This window comes from Uloborus diversus, chromosome 9 (genome assembly GCF_026930045.1).
Source record: "Uloborus diversus isolate 005 chromosome 9, Udiv.v.3.1, whole genome shotgun sequence".
NCBI classification, from domain to species: domain Eukaryota; kingdom Metazoa; phylum Arthropoda; class Arachnida; order Araneae; family Uloboridae; genus Uloborus; species Uloborus diversus.
Genome location: NC_072739.1, coordinates 49,045,726 through 49,073,329, shown reverse-complemented (window position 1 = coordinate 49,073,329; position 27,604 = coordinate 49,045,726). Strand labels below are relative to the sequence as shown.

Sequence of the window (27,604 nt, the reverse complement as noted above, 5' to 3'; positions counted from 1 at the left end):
AATTTTCCAATAGTTACGAGTTAAAAAGTGAGATGACTTAAAAATCCCTTTTAAAAAATTTGAAAAGGATTATCTGTAATTTACCCCCCTTTAATGTTTAACAAATAGATATTGATCAAATCGTGTGCTTTCAATTTTTGAAAAGCTGCAACTTGAGAGAAAAAAAGCTTTTTTTCTAAATGCAAGTTCTTGAGAGGGGGTGGTTTGCCCCGGGTGACACCCATCTGATAGATGACACCCAAAGTTAATTTCAGAGTTTTTAAAAAATATAAATATTTTAATTCTGAAAATTTTCGCGAATATAATTTAAATTATATCTTAATATATAAAAATCTTCTGTGCGGACGTTTGTCACCATAAGGATTTTAAACGACTGGACCGGGCTTTAGGCTTTCCTTGCCAAATGATCGGATAGCACCGTACAAAACAACATTTGTTTCTCGGTTCAAATCCATCTGAGTTTTGGCACCAATGGCAAGAATACTTTAAGGATTATCAAACTAATCAGTACGTTATTAAAGGAAAAGATGGTGGAATTTGAAGACGAAACAAATTTTATTTTCGTCCAGATAAATTACGACATGGTAGTTCTATACACACAAGATCAGTGCAGTGGAAGATTTTTCTCTTTTGGTCTCGGGGTGATATTCCTCTCCTATACGGCGCGGGTGATGCATTTTTTTTTACCTCCACTGTATTTCAGAAACATGACTGACTATTACCGGGAAGGTTTCTGAGTTCTTTTTACAAACTTTAGGGTCATTCCATAGTGACTAATGTAACATTCGCAGCTGACTTTCTAACTCATTTTACTTACACCGGGAGTAAAAATAATTTTTTATTGGTTTAATATGCAGATTTAAAATGTACAAGGTGACTGTTTTTCATTTCTACCACGAATTTGAAGCAAAATAAGCTCTGGTAGGTATTTCTTCACTAAAAAAGGCGTCGTGACTAACGTAACATTTTTGCAACCCTGAGAAACAATGCTTATGTTACGAGGCAAAATTTTCTGAAAGTTACGCAGGCATTTAAAATTGGCCGATATATTTGTAAGAGGTAAGCAGTCTATTTTAAAATATATAGGGCAACATGGGGCAAAGTAAAATAGCCGGGCAAAGTGAAATTATGAAATATTTTCTCTGCTTTTAGCTCCACCTATCTGGTATTATTTCAACTATCTAGTACCGTATGTAGTTTATTTCAGTCAGGGAAAAAATACCGCAGAAGGTTAAAGCATTTGGTAATACAGGCAATTAAAAAAAAAATGATACTCATATTGTAATATTTTGTCGTAAGTCAAAAATTATTTTTATTACTATAAAATGATAAAGTTCTTTTTATTAACGCTTTAAATATTAATTTATGCCTCCTAATATGCAATGCAGTATTAATTTAGTTAATATTAAGCTTATTTGTATTTTAAATAAATTGTACAATTAATCAAATGCATACGGTACAAAGTGAAATAGTTATTTCATTTACTTACTCAATCATTAATATAAATCACAAACGTTTTCATTTGTTAATTAATGCATTTACATTCCTTCATTTATCAATTTACCTATTTATTCATTCATTCACTTATTTTCTTATTCATTCATTCTTTTACTCGCTCATTTATTTTCCTTTATATATTAATTGATTTATTCATCTAATTATTTGCTTATTGTTTCATTATATCTTTTCATTTATTAATTTAACTTTTTATGTGCTGATTACTTTGATCAAAAGTATGTTTTACAATCAAATAGAAAATATTTAATTCGAAAAATATTTCATTTTTCACTTTGCCCCATAAAAAAAAAGGCTGAAAATTTTCCACTTTTTTTTTTTTTTTTTTTGAAGACTTAAATTTACTGCCAAAAATAAAAAAATACTTTTCAGCACAAGTTTTATTACAAAATACAATGTTCTTTCTTTTTGCACCGTAATTTTCAAAACAAATTTCCGATTTGTTCGTTTCGAAAAAACTCAGTTATCTTAACCATTTTACTTTGCCCCACATTCCCCTACTACAGATTTATAACAGATAAATCTTTTTTGGCCTTTAATGGAACTTTTGCGAAAAACTGCGTGTGACTAACGTAACCATCGAATAACAAGCAATGAATGCATATAAAAAAACTTTTTGTAATTAATCTCTTGCTCTTAGATTACTTTTACACTTTTTAGGAAACTTTTTTATGTTGTGTATGGTTATTTCTTTATTTTTTTCTATATTAGTGTAGGAAATTGAATGGAAGTATTCAGTTAACTCAATTTGAATGTGCGAAAAAATATATAAATAAATAAATAAACTGCTTTTACTAACTAAATAACATCATTTTTGGGCTCTCTTTTAAAAAGTCACTTTTATGCAAGTTGATAGTTTCACCAAATTCCAGTATTCTGCCGATATAGTAGTTATTGTCATAAGAAACTCCGTGATACTTTTCAACGGCATTTTTTTTTTTTATTTATTTATTTATTTATTTATTTATTTTTTTTTTAAGGTTTACTGATTTATCGAGCGAATAGTGTTGTGCATCCTGAATTAAAATGTAATATTAAAAATATATATTCAAACACTTTTGCTGAATTCGTTTTAATTCCAGATATCACCGTAAATGTTTAAATTTCTAAATGATCATTTATGCATTTTCTGAAATATGCTGCAGCAGCGCTTATTGGCAATGTATCTGTAACATCTTCAAATGTTTTCCAATGAGCTGCCATTACTTCATTTTAATAAAAGGTAGAGATGTTTTTTCTAAAAAATAGAGACGTTCTCCTTTGTTAAGTTGGTCTTTCTATTTTCTTTATTCTTTAGCTTGGATTCTTGTGTTGAATGCACATTCAGCAAAGTACTTATTTTGCTTTACTCAACTTTTTTTTAAATAATAATTCTTTAAATTGAAGAATCTTAAGGACCTTTAAAAAAGTATTTTTCTAAGTCGACAGAACGTCTACAATGTAATATTACTGGTATTTTTCACCATAAATATTTTTAATCAATACAGAATCCCTACTTATTCAAACTTGTTCATGAAAATGTACATTTAATTAAATAAGTTTTAAATATTAACAGTCATTTTTAAAATGTTACGTTAGTCACATGCAAACTGTTACGTTAGTCACAGCTCAAATGTTACGTTAGTCACACTAATTATTTTATATCTACTGATACTAAAATAAATATTTTGCACTTTTTAAGTAGATATGACACAGGTGTAAGAAAATAAAAAATGCTGTTCGGTTCAATCATCTGGTTTAGTTTTTAAGCAGAAAATAGTACAGTTTCGTGACTGTTAATATTTATTTTTTAAATTAATATTAACGTAATTATAAAAATATTAATTACGTTAATATTTTCAGTGAAATAACCAAACTAATTAAGGTACCTATCTTATAATGTATTAAAAAAGAGCAGTAAATTTTATTGGGCCAACATCTAATGTTATAGAATAAACATTATTTGCAAAATTTAAAAATTTGCAAAAAATTTTACATTACACAAAAAAACTTAGACGCATGTTTTTTGCGTATGCTAAGCCTTTTCTACAACCTCGCACGTTTAGAGTCAGAAGAAAAGCACTGAATGAAATTTTTGCAAACTTTTACTGGTACTAGAAATTATGCTGAATGAAATAATAGGTCACAATTGGGGAATTGTGGAAAAAGCATTTCTGAGGCTGAGGTTGACGTTTCTATGGAATGACCCTTCAGTGCAATTTCGGGAAGGTAACTTATTGACATGCAGCAAAAAACGCTCCTGTTTTTGCTATATTGGAAGACAGAAAAATTTGTTAGAAAAAAAAACTAGGCACACCAGCTGCTCATTATTTTATAGATAAATTTCGGAATTTTCTTACACAGATAAAATAAAAGATTTTTAAGTTAACTTTTTTTTTTTCTTTTACAGGCCAAGCCACACTTTATCCTTACTTCACGGTCCACCTGAGGTCCTTGGGTGTATCTGTGAACCACACTGCAATAATCTTCGCAGTACAACCAATCATAGCTTTATTCGTTGCCCCGATGATTGGTATGGTTGCGGATAAAATCGGCAACTTCAAGGCCATATTCTGTTTCTTCTTGTGCTTCTCTGCCGTTACATCGAACTTCTTGCTCTTCGTTCCAAACGTTCCCGAGTTGGAACGGTCAATGAAATTCCAATTGCAATGTGGATCTGATGTAGAAAATCAATTTTCTTTCTTGAAGAACGATTCTTGTGTGGTTAAAAATTCTTTCAAACATTCTTATTTAAATCTCTCATTACAGCCCGATTGCCAGACATCATGCGTTGGTGATGACACAGACGATATACCCACTTTCATTTTAAACAAAGATGGAACGGACTGTTGTAAACAAACCTTTAATGATATTCATGACAAATGCCTTCCAATTTATAATTCGACCTTTGATTTGTATCTACAAATGCATAATTTATCGGAAGCAAATAAAACTCTAGTAGCAATTCCAAATGAACTGTACTTTTTTTCTTATAGTAATACAACTTATGATTCAATGGAATGTTCCTGTCATAAAGATAGCTGTGATTCAATGTGCACATTTATATCCCAAGATCCTGTTCGCGAGTGCGTAGAGGTCAAAAATGAAGAGTTTGGTGCTACCTTCTTTACATACCTTGGCATAAGATTAGTCGTAACTTTAGGAATGGGACTCGTAAACGGACTCTTTGATGCTGCATCTATGACCATAATTCAAGAGCACAAAGCAGATGTGGGATTCCAAAGAATATGGCAAACGGTCGGCATGTGCATATTTGCTCCAATCAGTGGGTATTTTGTGGACACACTGCACAACTTCCAGCCCTGTTTCTTCATGTACGGTGCTTTATATGTCACAGCAGCTTTGATATCCTTAAAACTGGACCTGAGCATGAAAATACCATCAGACAACCCTCTCAAGAACTTGGCAAAGTTGTTGAAAAACCCAGAAGTACTTTTACTCTTGTTTCAAATTGCAGCACTCGGCATATGCTGGGGTTTTCTAGAAAACTATCTGTTTTGGTACCTCGAGGAAGAGTTGGAATCAAACTACGTGGTATTAGGCCTTACCGTTACGGTTGGAAACGGAAGTGGAATACTAATGGCTCTCGTGTCTACTTGGTTCACCAGGAAACTTGGATACGTGAATGTGATAATTGTGGCCTTCGCTGCATATGTAGTCAGATTCATTGGCTACGCAACTGCAACTAATGCCTACGTATGCCTCATTTTCGAAATGATGGAGAACTTTACTGTGACGCTTCTTACAGTAGGTGTGACGCTATACTGCACGGAACTAGCGCCACCAGAAATGATAACTACAATAATGACACTATGGAATGGATTACATATTATATCAGGTAAGTTTCAAAAAAATTAGTATGATTCGTTTAATTGTAATTGTCGATTTTGCTGAAATTCTTTGCACCGTCAAACATCATACACTGTAAAAACGATTCAGAAACGTTCCTGGAAAACAATGGGCAGCTGATGTGCCCAATTTCTTTCAGTAACATAACTTACAAAAGCTAGAAATGTTTTCGGCTAAAGCTCAGTAATCTTTCTAAAATTATCCAGGAAACCCCTCCTGAAATATTCAGAAATCTTCCTCTCTATAAAGCCAGTCGTGTCTCTGATACTTGAGAGTAACTTTAAGTTGGAATATATAATAGCTTGGCATTTTCTTGCTCCTTCAGCAAAGCTCTAAAAGCAGTATTGTAAACTCGGCCAAAGCTAAGGCAGAATTGCAAGCAAGTATCAAAAATTTTACTCGCCTTCAGTTCTATGCAAAGCAACGTAGTCCACAGACTGATGTGCGCCCTTTGGACCCTTTATCAGTCTGGTCCGGCCGCATTCGAACTGAAGCAGATACACTTTATAAATACGCTTAGTTAATATTAAAACTGGGAGATGAAAATATTTTTTACAGCAGTGAGAAGTCTGAATTCGTGCAACTTGTAGCAATTCAGGAAACTTTTTGACAATCATACTTGGTTTTTCCAAGAAGTGTATAAAAACCACTGAAATCCCGAAACGTTACACGGAAATACTAAGTAACGTTTCGGAATTTTTTTACAGTGTACTTACAAGAGCATAACATGTCACAGCAAAGATACAGTGAAGTCACTGCGAGTCACAAATTACAAACTATCACAGTTGTGAAACTTAAAGAAGTCACAGTGTAACGCGTTTGAGATTGATGTATTTCACGCAACTTTACTGCAACAATTAGTTTATTTTCATCATTTCTAATTTTTCCCGGGTAGGGGGGTGGGGACAAAGGGTGTACGCTCAGTGCAAATTTTATCCAAAAACTCCAAACACAACGTCCACTTATGAGTAAAAACATTAATATTTCAAAGTAGTAGTGGGGTAACTGGTCATGCTGGTTTTCCTCAATGACATGCTTGGTTTTCAATATCTTTGTGACGTTGTAAAGATGTCACTGGAAGGTCACTTTGTAATGGCGCTGCGGGCCGACATTCGTGAGTAAACTCTTGATGACTTTGCAGAGACGCTTCGTAGTTGTCATGCGACTAAAAAGCTTTGTATTTTAGCTTTATTGTACTAACTTGCTAATTTCAGGGTACGCAGAAAGAAAAGTACGAAATAAACGAAAAATTTCAACATCTCCCTTTTACCCACAACGTGTTTCTTCAAATATCTCTAAATCTCATTTCTGAAGATACTGCAGTTTAGCTTCCCATCGCAGTGTAAATTTGTTTGTCAAGAGTGAATTGAAGACAATTTTATCTTTTTCAAGATTTTGACTCTATGATAGTTTTATGAAATAAAAAATTTGTTTAAAGTTTCAAAATTTAGCAGTCTAAGCGAAAGAATGGGTAACGATTCTTAAAATGTAAGTAACGTGTATGCTCATTTGACATTAAATTTTAATTTAACACACATTGAGATTCAGTCTTAATTTTAAGAAAATGCAATTTAATATGAAAACATGAAATAAATTCAAAGCTTTTTCAAAAAAAAAAAGACAAAACAGATACAAAGTCTAGCCCTCTTTTTGAATATCAATAAAAAGAATATCACGCTTAATGTTTAAAAAAATGTACCAAAATTTTGTGAATTTTTTGTGGAAGATTGGCTATTTCATTAAGAAAGAGAGAGAGAGAGAGAGCTCGACTGTATTTTTTAAAATCTGTTACCGGAGAAACTATCGCAAGAGCGAACGTATATATATATATATATATATATATATATACATATATATATATATATATATATATATATATATACATATACATATATATATATATATGTATATATATATATATATATATATATATATATATATATATATATATATATATATATATATATATATATGTATATATATATATATATATATGTATATATATATATATATATATATATATATATATATATATATATATACAGGGTGTTCCGTTTTAACCTACAAAATCTCTATTTTCGCAACCGTTAGTCCTAGATGCGTACTCCATATTGTAAAAATGTTCAAAATTAGACGCGGAGTTAAGATATTGAAAGTTTGCAGCAAAAAAAAGGGTCAAAAAATACAAAATTTAACTTTTTATACTGGCCTCAGGTCCCCTAACTAATGCATAGAGAAATAATGTCCATTGAAAGTTATTACTGACACAAAAAAACTTGACATTTGTGCTACCAAAACTCAAGGAGATATTCCAATTCAAAGTTTTAAGGGACCATACTGAAGATGAGATTGGAACTTATCGCCTTTTCATAAGACGAATTACAGGTTGTCAAAGTAAAAAAAAAAAAAAAAAACAAGGTATTTATATTTTTCATTGCTATTCGAAAATTCAAGCAAATGTTATGCCGTGATACGCAAAAACACACTACGAAACCTCGAACAATTTGAAAAACCATACTCTATCCACACATATAATTTTAAACACGTGTTAACCGCAATACTTTACCCAAAAGGTGTTATTGAAGGCGAGTGTAAAGTGGTGTAAGTCACAAAACGCTGCGTTTCATATCTCGGTGAATATCGCGAGTTGGCCTACGAGCTAGAGATGAAGTTTTCCTCCTGTTTTGATGCTTTTTGAATTGTACAGTAGGCCCTCGTTTTACGTGGGTTTATTTAATGCGGTTTCGATTGTACGCGGTTTTAGATTTGGCACCTTTATTTTATATTACGCGGATGAGTTTCTGTTTTACGCGGATGCAGCAATGCAAAAAGATAAAATTTTCCACTCTTCAAAATCCAAACTCCTAAAGATTGCAGATTACACGTAGTCAACTGCAGTTTAGTGTGCTGATAATCGAGCTTGGGCCACTGGAGACATTTTTTTTGCAATTGGTTCCACAGCTCTTTCCAGAAGTAAAGTTATTAATCTCATACAGTTCAGAAAACACTGGAAGAAGAGCTTTTAGGAGTGACAAAGGTGGTCAAAACCAACGAGGATACCGACATCGGTGACACACAACCACATTGAAAATGTTGAGCCATTCCTAGACAATAGAAATGATCTTTCTGATTTCTTAGTGAAGGAAGATTCTATCATCGAAATGACGCAAGTGGTCATGAATGCGCTGATGTCCTTCAAAGAATTACAGAGAAAAATTCTTAATGACTGCCAAAAGATTACCATTGCCAGCTTCTCTGTATAAACCCAGAATACGATATTAATTTATACTTTCTTTATGCATGTTGTGCATAAAAGTCTGTATAAGTACACATTAAACTTTTTATACAGTTACTCATTACTAGAATGGAGTAGTTTTTTCATCTACGGAACCTAACCCCTATTTCAACATTACTATATTAAGTCTCAATTTACGCGGTTTCGATTTACGTAGCATTTCCGTGGAACATAACCCCCGCGTAAAACGAGGGTCTACTGTATTAAAAAATTGTTTACATTTTGTTGGTGCAATTTTTATGTCTGCTTGGTTTATATTCGCAGTCATATATCAAGATATGATTTAAACTGAAAAGCATGAGGAAGGAAACTTCGTGTCGGAGAAACTGGGAAAGGGGGGGGGGGGGCAACTTAGAGCAGAAATTAGAAAATGGAGGGATCAAGAGCAATCACTGACTTAGCGAAAACGGAAGCAAAAATGCCAAGTCACATGACTAAACAACGACAATTGGTTGACCTGTTTTGCGTGAAACTAGCGAAAGAAACCTGATTTCTTCCAATGCTTTACTTTGAAATCTATCACTTGACTTGGAATCTTTGCTTCAGGAATGAAAGTCTTCACTCCCTCCATTTTATCTCTTCTCAGAGGGGGACATCGTCTGTTTACGTGGCGATGTTCTAACAAGCACCAGAAGTTCAACATTTAAGTAAACTTACGTCTATTAAAGTACAAAGAGTTCTTTTGACTGTTATGTTTTTTAAGTAAGCTGTTATTATTTATTTTATTGTATAACATTTTTTTTTAATCATCGCAGTCGCATAAAAGTTTTAAAATACTTCAATATAAGTATATAAGTATTTAAGCCCATTTATTTAGTCTTAACTTTGATTTTGATATTCATTTGTTCCTGGTCTAATATGTACAGGTTGTGTCAAAACTCCATGAGGGGTTTGGAAAGCTTTTCAAAAATAAGATATTAATAGTACAGCAACAACACTGATTTTACTGGATAAAGAAACTCTACATATTTAGACCGTAACAGGGGAGATGAAAAAGTAGTACGTAACAGGGGACGTGAGGTCTTAGAGACCGCTCCATTTGCAAATTTTTAAAAAATCGTGTAATTATGATATATTCCTCAAATTTCCCACAGATGTTCTTTGAACTTTTATTAGCAAGGGGAAAAATAGTTTTGAATTTTTAATCGAAATATAACTTTTCCGAGGAAATTTTGCTAGAGTCTTAAGATTTTTCGAGAAAATCATACAATGTAGTAAATAACTATTTACTCGAAATAAAAACGAATCTATTATTTACTAATGATTTCATTTTAGTTTTTTAATATATACAGAACATTTTAGCACCAGAAAATTGGTTATATCACGTTACGGGAAATTTTTAACAGCCCTTTAACTGTTAGTATTTCACGTCGTATTTCGAGGAATAATTCAACCTTCATTGTCCTTAGAACATTATTGCGTAACGTTTGTGAACATTTCAAACAACTCTCAACCTCATCTAGAATATTTTGCATCTTTTTCGCATAACGCGGATAAGATAAATGAACCACACTGGAAAGGAGGCACTGTCTCACAGACCGCTTCTACAGAATGCAATGAAATTTAAACCAGATACACTTGCCTAAAGATACTGATAAGCAAGGGAGGTGCTCAAGTTCGCAAAACAAAAAGCTGAAAATGAAATAAGGGTGATCGGATAAACTTTTGAGCTGTCTGTGAGACCCCTGTTAAGGGTTAGTTTCCAAAATGTGAACGTTTCGTGATGCGGCGGATATGAAGTCTAAACTAACATTCTTGTTTCACTCGCTGTAACATATCACGATTAGTAGTAGGTTGTGATTCTATGATGTAAATCTTGCAGAGTCAAGTGCTGGCATAAGGAGCCCGAACACACGTTTTCTGACCCAATAAAAGGTCGCATGGAGTTAGACCCGGAGAGCGTGATGGTGTCGGAGTAAAACGGTTGACGTCGCCAGAACCTTTCCAACTCAACGTTCTGGAGGTTCGTTACTGAGGAAAATGCAAACTTCTATTAGACATTGAAGGGGTGCCCTATCTTGTTTGAAAATGACCTACCTTTGATCTTGATATATTACACCGAGTGAAAGAAGAATTAGACTTTATACATGTTTTGTGCCGCATCCTGAAAGGTTCACATATTGAACATTTGCTAAACAAAACTTGTAGAGTTTCTTTCTCGACTAAAGTCAACGTTGTTTCTGTATTGCTTTGTTTGTTTTAACAAGCCTTCCAAACCCTGGAGAGAATTCTGACACCCTGTATATGGCAAAGGGATGTAAAGTCTGAACTTATTACTTGTAACTACAGTGGAATCCGCTTAATTGGACCACCGGTTAATAGGACCAACCGCTTATTCGAACCAAATCTTAAAAAACCATAACAAATCCCATTCCACAAATCTAATATTGTTCGCTTATTGGGACCAAAAATTCGTTCGGACCAAAAAACATGAGAACAAATTGGAACAAAATCAAAAATTGTCCTCTTAAAGTGAGTTTCAATTATGTCAACGAATTTAATAGTCATTGCAATTAAAATTAATAATGGTTCCTTGTAACTTTAAATTAAAAACAGCAATATTTGCAGGGAAATAAATGGTTAACGGAACTCCCACTGCATGGCGGTCTTTTTTCAGTAAAGATCAAAATTTTAAATTTCTTCAGTTCAGTTAGTAAGTTTAAAAAATGTGAATGTTTTCAAAAAAAAAAAAGTTTACCTGTAAAATAATTAATTTGTATTTCATTGGAATTTTTATTGACCGATTAATACTTTTTATCACCTGTTGTACCACTCTTACATTTTTAGTTACTTCTGGTTATTGTATTGAATCGATACTGCTTTTAAGGAATTACTTAAACCGTCTTAACGAGTAAAAAAAGATTTCTCGCTTTATTTTAATTTTTTAATATAATAATTTCGTAAACAGCAATTTTTCTTCTTTGTTGGCTCACCCTACATATGGGGCTCACAATAAGGAAAAAGGCATTAAAATGAGTTGTGTATAGCAAGTTCGGACAAGTTTTACAGGTCCTGTTCGCTTAATCGGATCAGCCGAATATAAAGACCAAAATGACCACGCCCCAATGTGGTCCTATTAACCAGAATCGACTGTATTTATAAATGTAATTTTTTTTTTTTCAATCATTTATTTTCTTTCTTTTTGTCTACACACAGGAAGAGCTTTTGGTTCGTTGTTGGGTGGATTTTTAGCTAATACCTTTGGATTTCGGCAAACATTCTATTTCTTCGCTTACGGGTCTGCTGTGTTAGGAGCATGTTATGCGCTGATTTACATATGTTGGCTGCGAAAATGGAGACATGATCGGCGTAAGCCGTCAATTGAAAATGAAAAGAAAGGTAAAATAAAGGAAAGGATTCTTATATTTTACGTCGTATATTTTGTAATGTTTCCCCCAATATAATGTCCCTAGCAAAGAAAAATAACAAGTGTATTGAACCGATCTCTTTGTTTTTCAGAACACGTAACAGACGACGACATGGAAAAAGAAGCTATAAGATCTTTCTCTATTGCCAGCTCATCTATGAACTGTAGCTTTGACAGTCCCGTTGTAGTCTACTTCATTCCAAGTGACGAAGAAGAAGTCTTACGACGTCGGGCAGCAAGCCTGACCCACATCCCAACAAACAACAGTTTCAGAAGTTCCAACCCGGTGCCAAGACACGCCGTTAGTTTCTCACATGGCCATGTTCGTATTCTTCAACGACCACTCTCTGTCGTGAGTGAGGGTAAACCAGGGGCAGAAGATATGCCAGAAAAGATTTTTAATAATTTCAATGAGAAAGAAAATGAGGATATCGTTACAAAGTTTTGATGGTGTCGTTCATTTTGAGCAAGTACTTACTTTGATTTTGAAAGGTGTTGTGAGGATGTAGCCTCCGTTCGAAGTTGTCCTCCTGCGTAGCTGGAAATGTCGTAGATTGTCTAGGTACGGTTTTAGTACTAAATAGTTGTAAAGGCGATGCTGAATATTGATGAGGCATGGCTATTTTCACAAACCAAATGAAATAGATGTAATAAGACAAAAGTGCGGGAAGATTTTATTTAATAACTTCTTTGCCAAATGCAGGCAACGCTACTCATCTGGATTGCCCCACTTCTGTTTGTTTCTTCTTTTTAATTCAGTTTTATAAATAGGTTCTGTTAAGCAAATAGTTGATTTTTAATACCATAACGTTAAATCAGTAATCTATAATTATAATTTAATAGTGAACAGTAAAACAATAAATTCAGTAACACATCCAAATATAATTACTATGCAGTAGCAGATTTGCCATGCCAAAAGTATTGCAATTGCGAAGCAACCCCATGGCGTAAGGACTCCGAAGGGGATTCGAAAATTATACGAAAATCACTTCTCGTTGTTCTGTAATCTCCAAACCCACTACCCTTGTACCCCTACACTTGTAAACCCAGGCTTCGGGACTGTTGGCATCAATTTTAATTCGGAAACGAAAAGTGAACAGGATGTCTTGCATGAAGTTTTCAGGGGTAGTGGAAAGCATTCAAAAAAAAAAAAGATAGTGGCATAAAAACTCATAACAGAATCGATTATTTCAGAAAAGGCATAAGTCCAACAAATGCAACTTTTCAGAAATCAATAAAAAGTGATTGTTTTATTCAGAAATGAACTAAATTCTGCGAAAATTTTTATGACTAATCTAGCCACAAGTAGGATCATTGTCTCGTCTTAAAATTACGTTTCATTTTGTCACTGAAATTAATTGATTTTTTTTTTTAATTTGGACGTATGCCCTTTCTGCAATAAATATCCTGAAAGACTAGTTTACAGTGATGAAAATGTAAATCAAGTGAAACATATTTGTTTCCAACTGATTTATGATAATAAAAAATAATATTACAAAGTGACAAGAATAATTACTGAAGTTTTTATTCATAAATTCATTATCTTAAGAAAATACTTCGTGTATTTTCCTCTTTCTCTCGTCTTGTTTTAGTGAAATGATAAAGTATGGCTCAAAAAAATTACAAAAACTAACAATCTGAGATAAAAAGCAGAAGTTTTACATGTGCATAAAACTATATTCATCAAATACATCCTCCATGGAAATCTTTTTTTCTATCCTTCTTTTTTCTAGTTTTGTGTACCAAGTTCTATGTACATATTAGCATGACTATGTTTAAAATTGCACTGAATAATCAACTTGATATTTGTTATTTTGTTGAACAATATGAAAATTTTCCTTTTATACTCAATATCGGCAGAGATTTTTCTGCCGGCAAGCGTTACTTAGTAATATTCTCTTGAAAACCGTCTATAAAATAGCTAGCCTGAAACCGTTCCTTTGATGTTCTATCGAATATTTAAGCATTATGAATGTTGAAAATTGAAAACATTTGTCGCCCAGTAGAATCTATTTCCAAAATCTCAACTTGGAAGATAAGTCCTATTAAAAAATGAAGTGCACCTATTTAAGCAGTTACAGATTTCATTGTTTTCAACAGATTTGACGGTGAAATCTTGATGTAATTTCAGGATCTCACTTATGAGAGATTGGATTTCACAAGGTTATAATCTGTCCTATCTGTTGAACATTCGCTTTACTGCCCCAAGATCCCGGCCACAAACGACAAACGAATGTCCTCTCAGAGGAAAGTCATCAGCAATTTTGTTAAATTTCTTCAGTGTTATTTCTAGAAAAATTCTCCTGTACTGTTGTTCTTATTTTGACCAGCGTACATCTCACTGAAAGCGTATAAATTTTTCGAAGTCTCTAGAGTGATGTTAAAAAAACCAATGAGAAATTAGCGAATTTCATTCGGATTCCATGATTTCGAATACCCTCCCTCTCCCTAACCACTCGATCGGAAGAACCTAGCAATACAGAAATAATGTTAGATCAAAGGAGTTTTTTGTTTTTACTTCGTTACGCCAAAAGATCTAATTCTTCTATGATCTTGCCATTGCGTTTTCCTATTTCTTACTCCGCGTTTGGTGCAGAAAGGATATAAGTCCGGGACTTACGCCCTTTCTTCACTAAACGAGAAACGTGACCCCAAAATAAAGTGCTTTGTTGTACAAGGATGGACTTCCCTGCTACACCAGTCAATGTCTCTACATACAAGCATGGGAAAACCACAGCTAACTCAATTTTGAAAAAAATGTGACATATGCCCTTTCTGCAATAATCGATTCAACTGTGAGCTTAAGTAAGGCTCCTATAAAAGGGGAGCTGACTTATCCGACATTTTGGTTCCAAAATTGTCGGGCGAAAAAAATAGTATTTGTACAAAAGCCTCATTGCAGAAAACTGGTGCACTATCTTTAGATGTGCTGCCTGATTGATGTTTGATTATTTTATTCTGTAGATGAAGACTATTTAATGAATACAAATTAAAAACAAATAAAGTGTGAAAAAGAGGTTTATTGCAATAAACATTTTCCGATTCATTTTTGTTGAATTTGTGAACTGACGATTGACTGTGTGAGTTATCTTTTTAGATTAACTTTAAGTGACATTTTACTCAACTTATAAACAATTATTTTACGACATAGCAACCAGAGAATATTATAACGTATTTATAAATACTGGAAACGAGGTTGTATCGAATTTCGTCTCGAAACCAAAATGTCGGATAAGTCAGCCTGTCCTTTTCCAGGGGCTCTAAGCTTGAGGAAAAGTGGTAGTTGAGACAAAAGGTGCTTGAAGTTTCTGCCATTTTACTCTTACAATTGAAGAAATACAATGCGTTCGATAATTTCTGGAAACTAGTGCTCCATCATATGACGTGTGCCTCGAATCAGCTAGAGGTACTACTAAGCATATCCTTTGTAAGAATGTGAACTGTATTCATGTAATATTGTGCAATAAATATTCCCGGTATGTATCTCAAAAATATAATTTACAGTTTCCTTTCTCAACTGCCTTGTGTTATATCAAACCTTCAACTTCTGCTACCACTTATTCCTGGAGCTTTCAGTTATAGGTTCCTATGTAGTTATCTTCAATTCAGACGATATCCTTTGAAAGTTTTTCCCACTTTTGAAAGAAAAGTGGTTCTGTGAAAGAAATTCAATATGTTTGATCGTTCCTGGAAACTAGTACTCGGTCGGTATCACGTCAGCATCGAATCAGCTAGTAGAAATGTTGAGCATCTCTTGTAAGATTTTAAACTCTATTCATCGAATATTGAACAATAAATTTCTCCGTATATATCTCTAAAATATTGTCGAATGCTAACGTGTTTTGTCCAATACAAGTTTTCCTTTTTTGACGACTGCCTTGTGTTTTATCAGACCTTTTACTTCTGCTACCATTTTCATCTGATGCTTTCGGTTATGCATTCCTGTGCAATAATCTGTAATTTAGATGTTACCAGGGGCGTGCACGGAAATTTTTGGACCCGTCACAAATGACTTTTCCTGGCCTTTCCATATTGTTTACCCCTATATTTCAGGCCTAGTTTTAAAATTATTGGGCCCACTTCAGGCTCGGGCCAGGTCAAACAGGTGTCCCTTCTCCCCCCCCCCCTGCGCACTCCCCTAGATGTTACTTATCTCCCTTGAAAATTTTTACCATTTTTAGGACACCCTACACTCTCTTGAAACTCTGAATCTTCGATTAACATTGTAAAAATTATGTTTCTTGAAAATAGAAAATATTGTTCTAACTTGCCTTAGCTTTAACAATTAATAAATAAATAAACAATGACTTGTTTATGTATAAAATATATTACTAAAAATTATATTGCAAAGCATTTGATTGGATGTTTTTGAAATTACATTAAATGAAACTAAACGGTGTCAATATTTGTGCTTAAAAAATTCTCAAACGAGAAAAGATCAAAAGAAAAGTGGCTTTGAATGTTATCAGCACAAACATCCGTAACAAAAGAAAGAATGAAGAACCAGATTACAATAATTGTTTGTTTATCTAACCTAATTTGTGACGCTATTTACCGAGATTCCTTTTCTTGTTTCTTATCTGCTTCTCGTATGCGATAAAAAAAAAAAAAAAAAAAAAAAAAAAAACCCTAAAACATAAGTAGACATTGATTGTTTTTGTTTTTCTTGATGTTAAAGATTTTCTGCAAGACAGCTTACTTTGGGGCCATTCATTAATTAAGTAAGGATGATTTCAACCATTTTTAATCTCCCCTCCCCCCATGTAAAGGTACATAAGATATTTCAAACACCTCCCCCCTATTCTTATGTAAGATTCCTTTTCATTTTTCAAAATAATAAAATGTTGTTAGAAAAGGATAAGTTACACTCAAACTCCCAGTTTGACGTAAATTAAAGAATTTTATTTTTCAACAGATAAGTTATACAGTAAAACCTGTAAAGTTGACCACCTTTGTAAGTTGACCACCTGTCTAAGTTGACCGCTTTTGTCAGGAACGGAATTAGTCTTATCTTATGTAATGAAGGAAAACCTCTGTAACTTGACCCCCTCTCTATCTTGACCACCTGTCTATCTTGACCACTAATATACACCAGCTTTGGTTTGGAGTATTGTAAAAAACCCTTTGTAAGTCGACCACTAGGCAAAAGCATTAAATGTGCTAAAAGTTTCATCAGTTATGCCTCAAATAAGCAACCAGACCATTTTGGAAAAACCTATGAATATTTATGTTGCCATCGAAAAACATTGGGCTAATGTTAAGTCCCAGAAAATGAGCCAAACTTCAATAAGGAGTTATTTTGTTGAAAAATAGATTACTATGGTTACAAATGTGCAAGAAAAAATCAAATAGAAGAATTCAGGGTTCGTACTCAATTTCAGAAATTAAATGAAGGAGTTTTTGGAGGAGTTTTGAAGGAGTAAAATGATATTTTGAAGGAGTAATTTTGAGCTATCCTTATAAATTTTGTCACTTTTTTTCAACAGATTTGAACCCCTTTCCCCTTCGTCACACTTTACCTTTCTCCTTCCCTTGTCACATGTCTTATCTTTCACAAACATATTGTTATAATAACTGTGATGTCACTTTTTTGGCACCCTCTCTTTCCCTTGTCACAATTTCTTGAGCCTGTCTCCTCTCAAGGCATGACATCCCTTGTGGATGACTCTTTTTACAATGTAAAAACTGCAATTCACTAAACAATTGCTTTTTTTAACAAAATCACTTAATATAGTACATCTACTAATGTATTTTTTAATACTTAAGTATTGAACAAACTGACTTTTGCTACTGAGAGTGTGGCGGAGTAAAAAGCAATAAACATAATATTTGTCAAAATAGTCAAGTACCATTTAAGCATGATTTAATTCACTTATGAAATGTCTTAGTCATCATCTAATAATATTTTCACATTCAGCTTTTATGACTTCTATAACCAATTTGTAAATCACATCTTTATGAAAAAAAATATATCAAATTACTACATTAAAATCGCTCTTATAACCTTCGCCCCTGTGACAAAGTTAAGTTGTCGATCGAAGTATTTTACAATTACTGTCATAAAGGACGATTATGTAGTCTTGATCCAAAAAAAAAGGAGTTTTGAAGGAGTTAAAACCAAAATAAAGGAGTTTGAAGGGCCCTTCAAAAAAATTTCCTAAATGAAGGAGTATTGGAGGTGTTTTGAAGGAGCGTACGAACCCTGGAATTTGAGTCACTTTTGATTTGTTATGAATTTTTAAGAATTGTTAATATCAGTAAGTAGTTTTTCATAAGCAATGAAGCATTTTTTTTTTTATCAATTCACAGAAATTTTAAATTTGTATGATACTTTACGAGTCAGTCTGGTAAATAATCTCTAAAAAATATTTAAACAACATTTTTCCTTATTGTTTTAAAATGTTAAACAATGAAAGTGAGTTTAAAGTATTCCAGTTAGTTAAAAAATAAATGCATGGGACAAGAAATGGCAAAAAAAAAAAAAAAGCTTTCATTACTACCCTCTATAAGTTGACCACCTGTCTAAGTTGACCACCAAAGTATTGCACCGCAAGTGGTCAACTTACACAGGTTTCACTGTACTACTTTATTGCTTTCGCTAACGTCGTGATTGGTCCGCGTTATCTAAGTGCTTTAAGTACTACGCGCAGCGTAATTAAATACGTCGCGCATCACATACTCAATACATTTCTTGTCTAATGTAACAATACTTACATCACTGGAACAGCTATTAAATTCACTATTATCTATTTTTTAAAAAACCTTTTTGTGTAAAGAAATATTTACTAAAAAATTGGAATTTAGGACTGAATGTTTTTCCAGTTTTTTTTTTTTTTTTTTTTTTTTTTGTATGTGATGCGATGATTAAAAATAAACATGCCATACATTTTCTTTAGTAGTGCAATTCTTTTATTATATTTTACACTATTCATTCTTTGTGAAACAAATAAAAAACAGCTCATCCTAATACGTTTTTTAACTTCCTTACGCAAATGAAATATGATCCCTGCCAAACCACTTCACCGCATGATTTCTAATATAAAATATCGATTATAAAATATTACGTGAGTAAGAGTTTGACTCTCCCCCCCTCCCAAGTAAGTGTATGTAGAGATTCCCCCCCCCCCCCCCTTCCCCAATCTCTCGGAACCCTTACGTAATTAATGAATGGCCCCTTTCCACTTTTTGTTAAGCTCACAAATATCTCTGTGTTAGATAGTTTTTCTACCCTTTCCGAGAAAAAATTATGAACTTCAGTATGCAATCACATGTTCAATAATAATTCTGCCGTGGGAAGGTAAAGTTCAGTAACTGCCAATTTTCCATTTTTCTCTTAGCATTTTTATCATTTTTCGTATTCAAACTTCATTGTATAGGTTTCCTTATTTGGCTTCTGCTGAAAATAGAGCAAGAATAAAACGTCTAATTTCAATATTTTCCTGTTATTAGTACGGAGTCCAGAACGCGTTTCTTCAACTATTTCAAATCCTTATTTCTACAGATTAGCCATTCCACGGCAAAATACATGGTAATAATCAATTTCAATTTAATTTGATTTTCCCTTCTGAAGTTTAATTTCACTGTGATTGTTTTCTACCTTTCTGAGTACATTTAATTAAAGAAACTCTTGTACATCTTTCTTTACAATAAGTATTCTTTACTAATAATAAAGGTGAAAGTCTCTCTGTCTGGATATCTGGATCTCTGTCTGTCAGGATATCTGTGACTCGCATAGCGCCTAGACCTTTCGGCCAATTTTCATGAAATTTGGCACAAAATTAGTTTGTAACATGGGGGTGTGCACCTCGAAGCGATTTTTTGAAAATTTGATTTTGTTATTTTTCTATTCCAAATTTAAGAAAATTATACCGAGAAATTATTACAACGTGGACGAGTAAATTACCAAATAATCATAACTTGAAACCGCAACATGGGCAAACAAGATGAACAGAGCAAATTGGCGAGAAATTTTATCATCCATTATTAGTAAATATACAGGCAAACCAAATGACCTTTTAATTTTCTAATACGGACAAAGCCGTGCGGATACCACTTGTCATGAAATAATACGAGTTTTTATGCCTTTTTCTTAAAATTATTCAATGAATCATTCGGATAAAAAAGTAAGATATTTTTCGTTTTTCGGGAGGAAATAACTAAAATAAATTGAATAGGAAAGTACTAGAAAAAAAAAAATAAATAAAATATGTAGTAAAATATTGAATCAAACGTGAACACATTTTTTAATAAAAGTTCGAAAATAGTATTTTGATAACAAAGCACACGACCACAAAGAACATAAAGCTTCTATGGTAATAAAATTAGACATTATGATAAATGATAAGTTCGCAATCATTGAAATTGAGAACATTTCCAAAAGAAAAGCATTCGAAATTGTTCGTTTTCTTTCTCAAAATGTTATTCCCATCTTGTATGTTGATAAATACATTTTATCTATGATCTTTTTTTTTTCAATTTATTTACAAATACAATGACATCTTCTGTTTTGTGGAAAATTAATGACTCAGTAAAAAATGTCCTTAAATCCATATATTTACTTATACTTTAAAATTTTTAATGCAGCTGCCCCTTAATGCTCGACAAAATCTTAATCCAAATTGTTTTTCAAACTCAACGTCGTAAGTTGCCCAAAACTACACCCTGCTTTAATAGATTTTGGTTTAAAAACTCATTTCAATTTTATATTCTGAGATTCAAATTATTCCTTACTTTTACTTCAGCAACATTTACTGTAGTTTATTATAAGAACGTGTTAACATTATAAAGTAGGGTCAGTTGGGGTAAATGGCAAAAAAATCGATTATCACACAATACCTCATTCACAAGAAAGATAGACTAGATGTAAACAAAGAATTGCGCCACTTGGCAACTTCAATCACCTGGAATGGACAAGAACAAATTCCGAATTGGTGTCAAGCAAACGACAGATGCGAATCTTATTGGCTACCTTTTTTTAATTATTATTCAAGGGAAAATCTCAAAAAGCGGCACAGCGGCAAACTTTCCGGAAACTTTCTTGTTTACTTTCGCTCTATGTGTTTCGTAAACAGACTATAGTCCTAGTGCGGGAAGTTAAACTGTTACTAAGTGAGCACACTATTAAAACTACAGGATGCATTCGGCACCTTTCAGGGGAGAAACGCTTGTTCACCAGCGGCACCCAATACGGAACCGAAATCGCACCTCTAAATAGGGTGAAAAACAGGCACCTTTTAAAAACTAGACAGCCGGAGTGAAAAAAAGGATCCTTCGGAGAGAGAAATGGCACCCTTACTATAGATCCTCCTCCCCCCTCCCCCGTATTGTGTGCGTTTTTAAATACAGTTGTGTACCTTTTTTTTTTTTTTTTAGTTTTGTTTTGATTTATGATATTCTACGTTTTGGACATTTTTCACATTGAACTCGGTATTGGAAATGATTAAAACATGTAATTACAGCATTTGATCATATTTCAGAGTTTTCAACATAGTTAAGAAGTGCTCATAGCGTTAATTCATCTGATCGTGCTCTAACTCAGTGTTTCTCAACCTCTTTTGACCCACGGGCGCGGTAAAAGCAAATGAAAAACTTTGCGGACCGGTGAAATCTTTATCGTTTTCTTAAAGAATCATAAAATAAATAATATGAATAATAACTCTGGGGTCGTTAAAAAACATGTGAAAAAATTCAGGGTTCTGATGTTTTTTTTTTTTTTTTTTACAAAAAGTAATGTTAAAAATTAATAAAACAATAAATATCTACCCCTTCACTTGTATCAAAGATCTGTCACAAATACGTTATAATTTAAAAACGAGTAATTATTTAAAACATGTGAGAAATTATACATTTACTAAAACTTGACGTATTCCGAAAATGAAGCATAGCTGTACTTATGGATTATTTAAATGATGAGCCAAAAATATTCAGGGATATTACAATTACGGAAAAACAAAATCGTTTCATAAACGTTAATCAAGAGTAACAAAAGAAACTGCACATAAAGTTTTTCAACAGTTAAATAAAAAACCAAAAGAAAGTTCTAACGCTCTCGAGGACTGCTAACAGGAAATGATTCTAACACTTGAATGAAAAAGCAAAAAAAAGAAAAAAAGAGCTAGACTGAGAGAGATTTTTTTTCGCTATCTTTATGTTATAATCTACGAAGCACAAGAAACATTTTTATTAAGGTTCTTTTGGTGACTAATAAAAGCCTGCTTATCGAGTATTCAAGAAAATAATGACAGATATTTTTAGTAGCGTTTTGAATGATGGAAATTTCACGATAGTAACGGTAAACGAGAACTAGAAGACTAACGGTTACTGTGAAAAGCAATAAATGCACTTTTAAACACTTAACTATGTTTGAAAGTCCTAAAAGCTACAAAGTGATCAAAAGCTGTACTTACTTGTAATTTCGGATAATTAATCCTAGAAAAGTTGGGTTTTAATCCAATAGTGTACTTCATTCAATGTGAAAGACACACAAACGCAATCATCATTTGTCCGCCATATTGAGGTGGTTGAATGTATGTCTAAGGCAAAAAGCGCATGCGCAATGAGTCTTTCTGCGATTGCATGATGTTCTGGCTCCTCTGCTCTATTTTCTAGCCTGTGATGCACCTTCAGGCACTATGCTTTCACCTTAGAGGGAATATTTTCACTCGTCTGGAACCCCTGCTTTTAACAGTGCACTAGATAAGATATAGAAGAGATACTAAAAGTTCTGCTTGTTTCCAAACAATTGAGTAGACTTCATCATTGTTTGAAAGTGACAATGTGAACCAGCTGTTTTTCAAAGTTTAGTAAACTGTATTTTTCTCTCCAACGGCTCTAGAAATGCTAAGTAACTGACTTCAACTAGATTTACTCGTCATGGATAAAGTTACTAAACTTCATTTTTGAATTCCACCTTCCCAGCTATTTTTTCGGTGCAATTTTGATGTTTTCATCTTCTGTACTCTTGGATAATTGGAAATCTTCTTATTTTTGATGAGCAATTCAGGTGTTTCGATTTATCCCATAGATATTAAACTGGAACACCTAACTATGTAAATGGAAACAGCTTAGTTTTTCCTTCTTATTTTTCGTAAGGTAATATTTTGATGTAAATGACACTTTTGTGTGTATTATACAAGAATTCATAGCATAGTATAATTTTTCATAGTACAATATTTCATTCGCAAACAAACAATCATAAAGTCAAACTTTTCTTTCCCAGCTGCTCTGGAAAAAGTCTTGGACATTATTCACAACAATTTGTGCCTCAATTAATTCAAAAGAAGGGAAAGAATCTAAATTCAAAGCATCGAAATTCTTGAAATACACCGCTAGCTCAGTCATTCCAGCCAAAGACTGCAGTTTCGTTCTTATTAGCACTCATCAGCCCGACTTAGGAAGTGATTGAGCTAGAGGTGGAAAACCTCTTAAGGAAGCCAAGATTACCAAAAAACTGGTAGCTAATATAGAATTAGCACAAACCAGAGTACTAATAAGCACGAAACTGCAGTCCTCGGCTGGAACGACTAAGCTGGCGGTGTATTTCTTGTATTTCTGCCTTAGCCTTGGCTATAGGGCGGTAACTTACTGAAAAAAGAAATTCCGTTTCCTTTTATCGCAATCAACACTACACAGTTTTAAAATCCGACTTTACTTTTAACCATCTTCAATGCCCTTAGACACAACATATTTCTTAAAATTGTATTTATTACAGAAAAATATTTAAAACCTATTCGCACTATTCATGCCACTTATCCCAGAAAATCAATCACTATGCAATCTGCAGCTGATACAACTTCGGTAAAAATTATTAACTATAAGCTAATAAAATGCAGATGACAGTTTTAATAATTCTGTACGCAAATTAAGATTGATAATGGTTAAATACAGTTTAATAACTTAAAGCTTCTCTTCATTTTGTCACAATATAATCACAGTTCTGGAAAATTATACGTGTATCCTGATATTTTTGAATTCAGCCTTAATTAATTAATTGTCAAACAAAGTAGAACTTACTTTTTTCTCACATAATTAAAATTATTTGTTTCCTTATTTTTAACCTTTCCGGAAGTCATTATGGAATGCTTGAAGCTACTTTTACGGAAAATTATTCAATCAATTAGAAAGCATTAATTAACATAATACTTAACGAAAGTTACACTCACAAAACTGTGATTTTTTAATACAATGTTGAAATACTGATCAAATGTTATGGTTTCAGAGTGCGAGTTTAATTAAATATAAATTGAAGGAGGAAAAAAATTATTCTACTTTACATTGCAAATCTTCAGACACTTCTCGAAACCATTTTGAATACAGACACTTGTCCCCCTTTTCTAGAATACAGAAACCCCTCGTTAAATCGCACCCTGTTATATCGCTCACTCGGATATATCGCGTTTTTCCTTTGTCTCCCGAAAAATTAAGTTCACAAAGAAAAACAAATGCTGCTTTACATTTGGCGTCACAGAAAAAAGGTTATATTTCTGAGAAAAAATATTTTCTTCTTTTTGTAATAAATGAACAAAACTGGAAAATTTTCCAAAAACTTAACTCGTTGTAGTTAAAGTTGTAACTTTCGATTTGTATTTCACCCTAAAACAATAAAAATGTCCCCCCCCCTTAGTTTAAGCGTAAAATTGACCGACAAATTTTCTTGTGTGTTTTTTTTTTTTTAGAAACATTTTCTTTACATGATAATAATCTAATATTTTTGTAGTTGGACATGTCATCAATTTTTACATTTATTAAATAATTACTTTTTATGTCCTCGGTTATATAGCTGTTTCGAATACATCGCCATACTTTTTTTTTTTTTTTTGTGTCCCGAGAAGCACGATATATCGAAGGGTATTGTATTTTAAACAAAGCACACATTTTGGAGCAGTTTTCAAAACACTTCTGGAACACTTATTTGGTTCATCACACTTTGCGAACGTGTTTTTGAATTTTTTTTTTGAACAACGCTTGTCCCTTCTTTTTGAACACTTTGTCGCATACTTTTTGCAGCACTAATTTAACACTCCTTTGATTATACCCATGGTTTTTGCTGCCAGCTTTACAATAACCTAAAGCTCCTATATAAGGGGAGCTGACTTATCCGACATTTTAGTTCCAGAATTGTCGGGCGAAAAAAATAGTAATTGTACAAAAGCCTCATTGCAGAAAACTGGTGTCCAAGCTTTAGACGTGTTGCCTGATAGATGTTTGATTATTTTATTCTGTAAATGAAGATGGTTTAATTAATACAAATTAAAAACACATAAGGCGAGAAAATGAGGTTCATTACAGTAAATATTTCCCGATGCCGTTTTTGTTAAATTTGTGAACTGAGTTATCTTTCTAGATTCACCTTAAGTGACATTTTAATCAACTTATCATCAATTAGTTTTACGACATAGCGACCAACGAATATTATAACGTATTTATAAATGCTAGAAACGAGGTTGGATCCAATTCTGTCTTGGAACCAAAATGTCGGATAAGTCAGCCTGTCCTTTTCAAGGGGCTCAACAATAACCTGACGGAACAACTGTCAACGTCACCGGACAATGCCTTCTTTGGGCTTCGACCATTGAAAAGAGATAAAATGGAGGAACATTCATGAAACCCAGACCCCATCTCACGTGATCGAATCAAAAGCAAAGCATTGGAAGAAATCAGGTTTCTTTCGCGAATGTGCAACCATTCGTCGCTGTTGAGTCACGTGACTTGGCGGTTTAGGGGTCAGCTTTTGCTAAGCCGATGACAGAACTTGCTCGCTCCATTTTAACTCCTGCTTTAAGAGTTCGCACCGTGAAAGCTATCCTTTTTGACGACATTTTCGACACCAGCTGACAGTAAGGCTCTTATTTTAGGGCAGCTTACACATCCGACACTTTGGTTCCAAATTGACACGGGGTACAAAATTAGTATTTGTACAAAAGCCTCATTGCAGAAAACTGGTGTCCAAGTTTCAGATGTGTTTCCTGATTGATGTTTGATTATTTTATCCGGAAAATGAAGAAGTATTAACTAACGCAAATTAAAAACAAATATGGATTGAAAATGAGGTTCACTGCGGTAAACGTTTACCGATACATTTTTGTTGAATTTGTGAACTAAGTTATCTTTCTAGATCTACCTCAAGGGACATTTTACTCAACTTATCGTCCATTGTTTTACGACATAGCAACCAGCGAATATTTTAACGCATTTATAAACACTAGAAACAAGGTTGGATCTAAAGCTGTCTTGGAACCAAAATGTCGGATAAGTCGGCCAATCCTTTTCAAGGGGTTCTACCTCCGCTAGATGAAACAATAAATGACATTCTTGAAACTTTGTACGAAATTGACTCCTTGAAAATATAGAAAACAGTAGTATACGTCTCTATATCCACAACACATGCGATGATACTATAGATGCCTGTTTCAATGCAGAAAACGATTTCTAATCCCCAAATGTTTATTTGAGCTTTCACCCCTATATACGTAAACCAATGCTAAACAGTCAATGATTAACAGTCAAGATAATGTAAATTCTAGATTGCTAGTTTCGTGGAAATCAACCCTATATTATCCTGAAGGAATTCCGCCAATCAGGACATTGTATATTTACGTGATTCAAATGGAGCCCGTAGAATAATAATCATCCATTCGTGATTTGGCGATCCAAACACTTAAGGACATTCTGCGCATTTATACATAGTATTTCTCAAAGGCAAATGCACGAAGTGGAAATGTTTGTATACAGTGTCGAAAAAAAAGACATATTTTAATAGTTGTTAAATAAATTGATATATTTAATCGCATCAGGATCCGATACAGAATAACATTTAAAGGGGGGGGGGGGGGTCATGCTGAAAAATATAGAGTTTTGTTGCGAACACTTTTTGGAATTGTTTGGGTATCAATAAAAAGCACCAAACCATTATGGAACAAAGCACTTAATAAATCACAAACTTTATCAATTAATTTCCGAAGCAATGAAAGGAAGCATTATTTCAAATATATACTTGGACAATTAATTTTCAATTTACGAAGATTGTGGCAATTTTATTCAAAAGTATTTAAACACAGTGTGCGTGAAATTATCAAAGTATTATCACATACAATAATGATGGATGGTTAATACTGCCAAAGAATTAGCGGAGAGGTGTTCATGAACCCCACGTCCCTTTTCTTCCATCCGCCCCTGACTCCCCTATAACTATGCATGAAGGGGAATGTGGGGCAAAGTGAAATAGTTTAGATAATGTACCTTTTTCCAAATCAGCATATTGGAAATTCGTTTTGTAAATTGCAGTACATAAAGAAAGTACAATGCATTTTTTCTAAAACTTGCTTTGAAACAATATTTTTTATTTTGCTATTAAATTTGTACCTTAAAAAAAGTTGAAAAAATTACCTTTCTTGTGAGGCAAAGTGAAACGTCATATTTTTCCAATGAAATATTTTTTTTATTTGATTATTAAAAATATTTTGGATCAAATGAATGACTAAATAAAAGAATGAATAAATAAAGGAAAGATAATGAAACAATAAACGAATTAGTAAATTAATTAATGGGCAGTGAAAAATACATGAGTGAATAAAACAGCG

At 33.1% G+C, this 27,604-nt stretch overlaps 1 protein-coding gene across 1 annotated transcript in view; it reads left to right on the top strand.

Annotated features, from left to right (window-relative positions):
* The window catches only part of LOC129230202 (major facilitator superfamily domain-containing protein 6-like), a 50,676-nt gene that overhangs the window by 8,228 nt on the left and 14,844 nt on the right, over positions 1-27,604 (top strand). The window contains exons 2-4 of the mRNA XM_054864602.1: positions 3,905-5,353; positions 11,816-11,998; positions 12,119-12,348. Of these exons, the coding sequence (XP_054720577.1) occupies positions 3,905-5,353; positions 11,816-11,998; positions 12,119-12,348 (1,862 nt within the window). The remainder of the gene's footprint in view (positions 1-3,904; positions 5,354-11,815; positions 11,999-12,118; positions 12,349-27,604) is intronic.